The 3,273-nt window shown below is 66.3% G+C and overlaps 1 protein-coding gene across 1 annotated transcript in view; it reads left to right on the top strand.

Moving 5' to 3' along the window:
* The window catches only part of TSPAN14 (tetraspanin 14), a 22,831-nt gene extending 19,733 nt beyond the window's left edge, over nucleotides 1-3,098 (top strand). Inside the window, exon 8 of the mRNA XM_014582218.2 lies at nucleotides 1,209-3,098. Coding sequence (XP_014437704.1) covers nucleotides 1,209-1,280 — 72 coding nt within the window. The 3' untranslated portion in view covers nucleotides 1,281-3,098. The remainder of the gene's footprint in view (nucleotides 1-1,208) is intronic.
* Nucleotides 3,099-3,273: the final 175 nt, after the last annotated feature.

Below are 3,273 nucleotides of genomic sequence, written 5' to 3'. Positions count from 1 at the left end.
CCCACTGGAGCTTGAGGAAGCCTGTGGTTGGTTCTTGCCATCAGTCCCTGTGTCCCTCACTCCCTGGTGTTCGCACTGGGGCTCTCAGGCACCCCACGGGAGCTCTGCAGCCCCCCTGCCCGTCCTCCCAGGACTGTGTGGCTCACCTGGCCCAGCTTCATGGGGGTGGGATGTGGGCTCAGAACAGGAGCTTCTCTGGGACTGAGGAGCTGCAGCCCGAGCCCTGGGACAGCAAGGCTACACAGCAGACGTGCCAGCAGAGACCAAGGGGCACATGCCTCCCCAGCCGCACACACCCTGCCCTTGGCCATGCAGAGGGGTGTGAGTGGTCGTGGGGCAGTGAGGCGGCGCTTCTAGGGAGAGCAGAGGGTTTCCCTTGCCAAGTGGGTGAGGGACTCGGACCTCGGAAGGGCGGTCTTGTCAAAGACAAACCACGCAGCTGCCCGCTCTTAAATTTCGTTTTACTCGTAAAGGTGTGTGTACTGGTGGGTGTGGGAGACGCCTCAGGTCCCGTCGTGACACAGTCCCCTTCCCTGGCCCTCAGGCTGGCCGGATCCTGGGCTCGAGTGCACACGGGGTCGTGACACAGTCCCCTTCCCTGGCCCTCAGGTTGGCCGGGATCCTGGGCTCGAGTGCACACGGGCACCTGTTTGAAGCCACCCTGGAACCCCTCCCGCAGTCAGCGGGTGGCTTCCGGCGGCACTTGAGCTACTGAGCGTGAAGGAGGAGCCAGTGCGCCCTGGTGCGTGGGCTCTGGGGCGGTCAGCCTTCCCTCATGGCTTTCCCCGCGCCAGGTCAGAGGCGGCCTCAGACGCAGAGCCCAGGCCGGGGCCGCGCCCGTGCTGCTGGCGTGACTGGAATCTAGGCTCCGGGCACCACTCTGCACTTGTCGTTCTGGGAGTCTGGACAGTCAGGCTGACCCTGTCACTTCCAGCTTAGCCAGAGACCGGAACGGCCGCCCTGCTGCTGGTGTGCTCAGCCTGGTGGGGCCGAGCGGCGCCTGCTTGCTCCTCGGGGCTCGCAGGAGAGGCCAGGATAGACCAGGACTCCTGCGGCCGGCAGTGCTTTGCTGGGGGCCGAGCATGCACTCAGTCCTGGGCCCGGGGGAGAGCGGGCAGCCCCAACAGCGGAGGACCCGCGTGCCCTGCCCCCTGCACTTTGTGATAGGCCCGCTCTGAGGGCTGCTGCCTCATTGCCTTCGGTTTCAGATATTTGGCATCTTCTTGGCGAGAACCCTGATTTCGGACATCGAGGCTGTGAAGGCAGGCCATCACTTCTGAACTTCTGAGACCGAGCCGAGCCACCCGGAGGCCAGAGCCTCTTCACTGTCCGCAGGCTTCGTCCAGAGGGGAGAAGCCCACACGCCCACCAGAGCTAGTCCTGGCCTCTGCTTCGACGTGACGTGACCTGTCTTTGCCTGCTGGCGCTGGAGACCGAGCGGCGCTTCTCACCCTGTCCCCTTGTGACTTGTGACTGCATCCCTCTGGGGTCTGCCAGGAGACAGAGTGGGAGGGACAGGCTGGCTGCCATGGCCATGAGACCATGCCCAGTCCTCTTGGAACCCGGGCAGCTCTACACAACACCACACTCCCCTCGCCCCAGGCTTTAGGTCATGGGGACCGACCTGAGGGCAGCCAAGTCCCCTGGGGGTGGGATGGGGTGCAGGGCGGGCAGGGCCTGTCATAACGGGAAGGGGAGGCCCTGCACCCTGAGCGCCCGCAGGTCGGCCGTGCACACGTGGGGTTGTTGGCGGGGTCCTCGGCCATGTCCAGGTGAGGCCAGCTGAGGCCATGTGTGGACTGGTGTCGGGGCACCACATCCCTGTGCCGAGCCTGACAGCCCTTCCCCCAGGACAGATGCTGGCTGTAGCCTCAGCAGCAGGGAGCCCTGGTGGCCTGGAGGGGTGCGGTGGGCGTCCTCCGGGGGCCGCTTTCCTCACCATGTGATCGTGTATTTATGGGGAAGGCCGAGCTCACTCTGTTCCCCGGCCTCGCCCGTTCTCAGTGTCCTCCGTCTCCCAGCAGCACCCTGGCTGCAGCCTCCCTCTTGGATCCTCCAAGTGTCCAGGCCCAGCCTGTGTCTAGGTCCACCCCGTGTCCAGGCCCAGCCCGCGTCCAGGCCCAGCCCGCGTCCAGGCCCACCCCATGCCCAGGCCCAGCCCGCAGACCCAGCCCTCCCAGTCCACTACCCCATGCCCAGGCCCAGCCCGCATCCAGGTCCACCCCGTGTCCAGGCCCAGCCCACAGATCCAGCCCTCCCTGTCAGCGGCCCACCCCATGCCCAGGCCCAGCCCGTGTCCAGGTCCACCCTGTGTCCAGGACCACCCCATGTCCAGGCCCAGCCTGAAGACCCAGTCCCGCCTACCCATGGCCCGCTCAGTGTCCAGGCCCAGCCCACGGCACCCTCTCCTTTCTGTCCACGCCCCGCTCCTGCCTGGCCACTCTGCCTTATGATCTTGGTGCTACTGAAGGTGTCACCCAGAACTCGAGTCAAGCCCAGCTGAGCCGGCCCGCTGGGTGCCTGGGGCAGGGCTGTCCCCCATGCTGGGCTGGTGGCTCAACCTGTGCCTCTATAGGGAAGCCCCTGGGGAGCCGCCTGCCAGCCTGGCAGAGCCCTGGCTCCACTGCCGGGGAGCGGTGGTCTGCCTGGTGGCGACTGCCCGCACCAGGGCACCGTGGTCACCGCCCCCTTCCCGCCAGGGCTGTCCTGGGGCTCTCGGGAAGATGTCTTACTGATGACCCCGGGACCCCGCCCTGGCATGGGGACCCAGCATACATTCTGGTGGGTGCATACAGGCGAGTGTGTGTGTGTGCGAGTGTGGGTGTGTGCGGGTGTGTGTGTGTGCGAGTGTGGGTGTGCGCGGGTGTGTGCGAGTGTGTGTGTGTGCGAGTGGGTGTGTGCGAGTGTGTGTGTGTGCGAGTGTGTGCGCGAGTGCGTGTGCGGGTGTGTGTCTATGCAGGTGTGCGCGAGTGTGTGTGTGTGCGAGTGGGTGTGTGCAGATGTCCTCACAGCTTTCCGTGGGCCAGGGGAGGGGCGTGCTTGTCCAGAGCGCGGAGCGTCCTGGGCCGAGCTCCCAAGGAACACGTCCTTGTACCAACTCTGCTGTCCAGTGATGTCTGTTCGGGGTCACCGCGAGCCCTGGGAGCCGGGGTGGGAGTGACAGCCCTTGCCGTGGGAGGTGGTAGGTGTCACTCGGCGACTGGGTCATGCACAGTGGCCACGCCTGCGTCCCAGGCAGCAACAGCGGCTGGGGGGGGGTTCCCCCGCCACAGG

Source organism: Tupaia chinensis, unplaced genomic scaffold (assembly GCF_000334495.1).
Source record: "Tupaia chinensis unplaced genomic scaffold, TupChi_1.0 Scaffold142854_1, whole genome shotgun sequence".
In the NCBI taxonomy this organism is placed as follows: Eukaryota; Metazoa; Chordata; class Mammalia; order Scandentia; family Tupaiidae; genus Tupaia; species Tupaia belangeri.
This window is presented reverse-complemented; position numbering and strand designations above follow the sequence as displayed.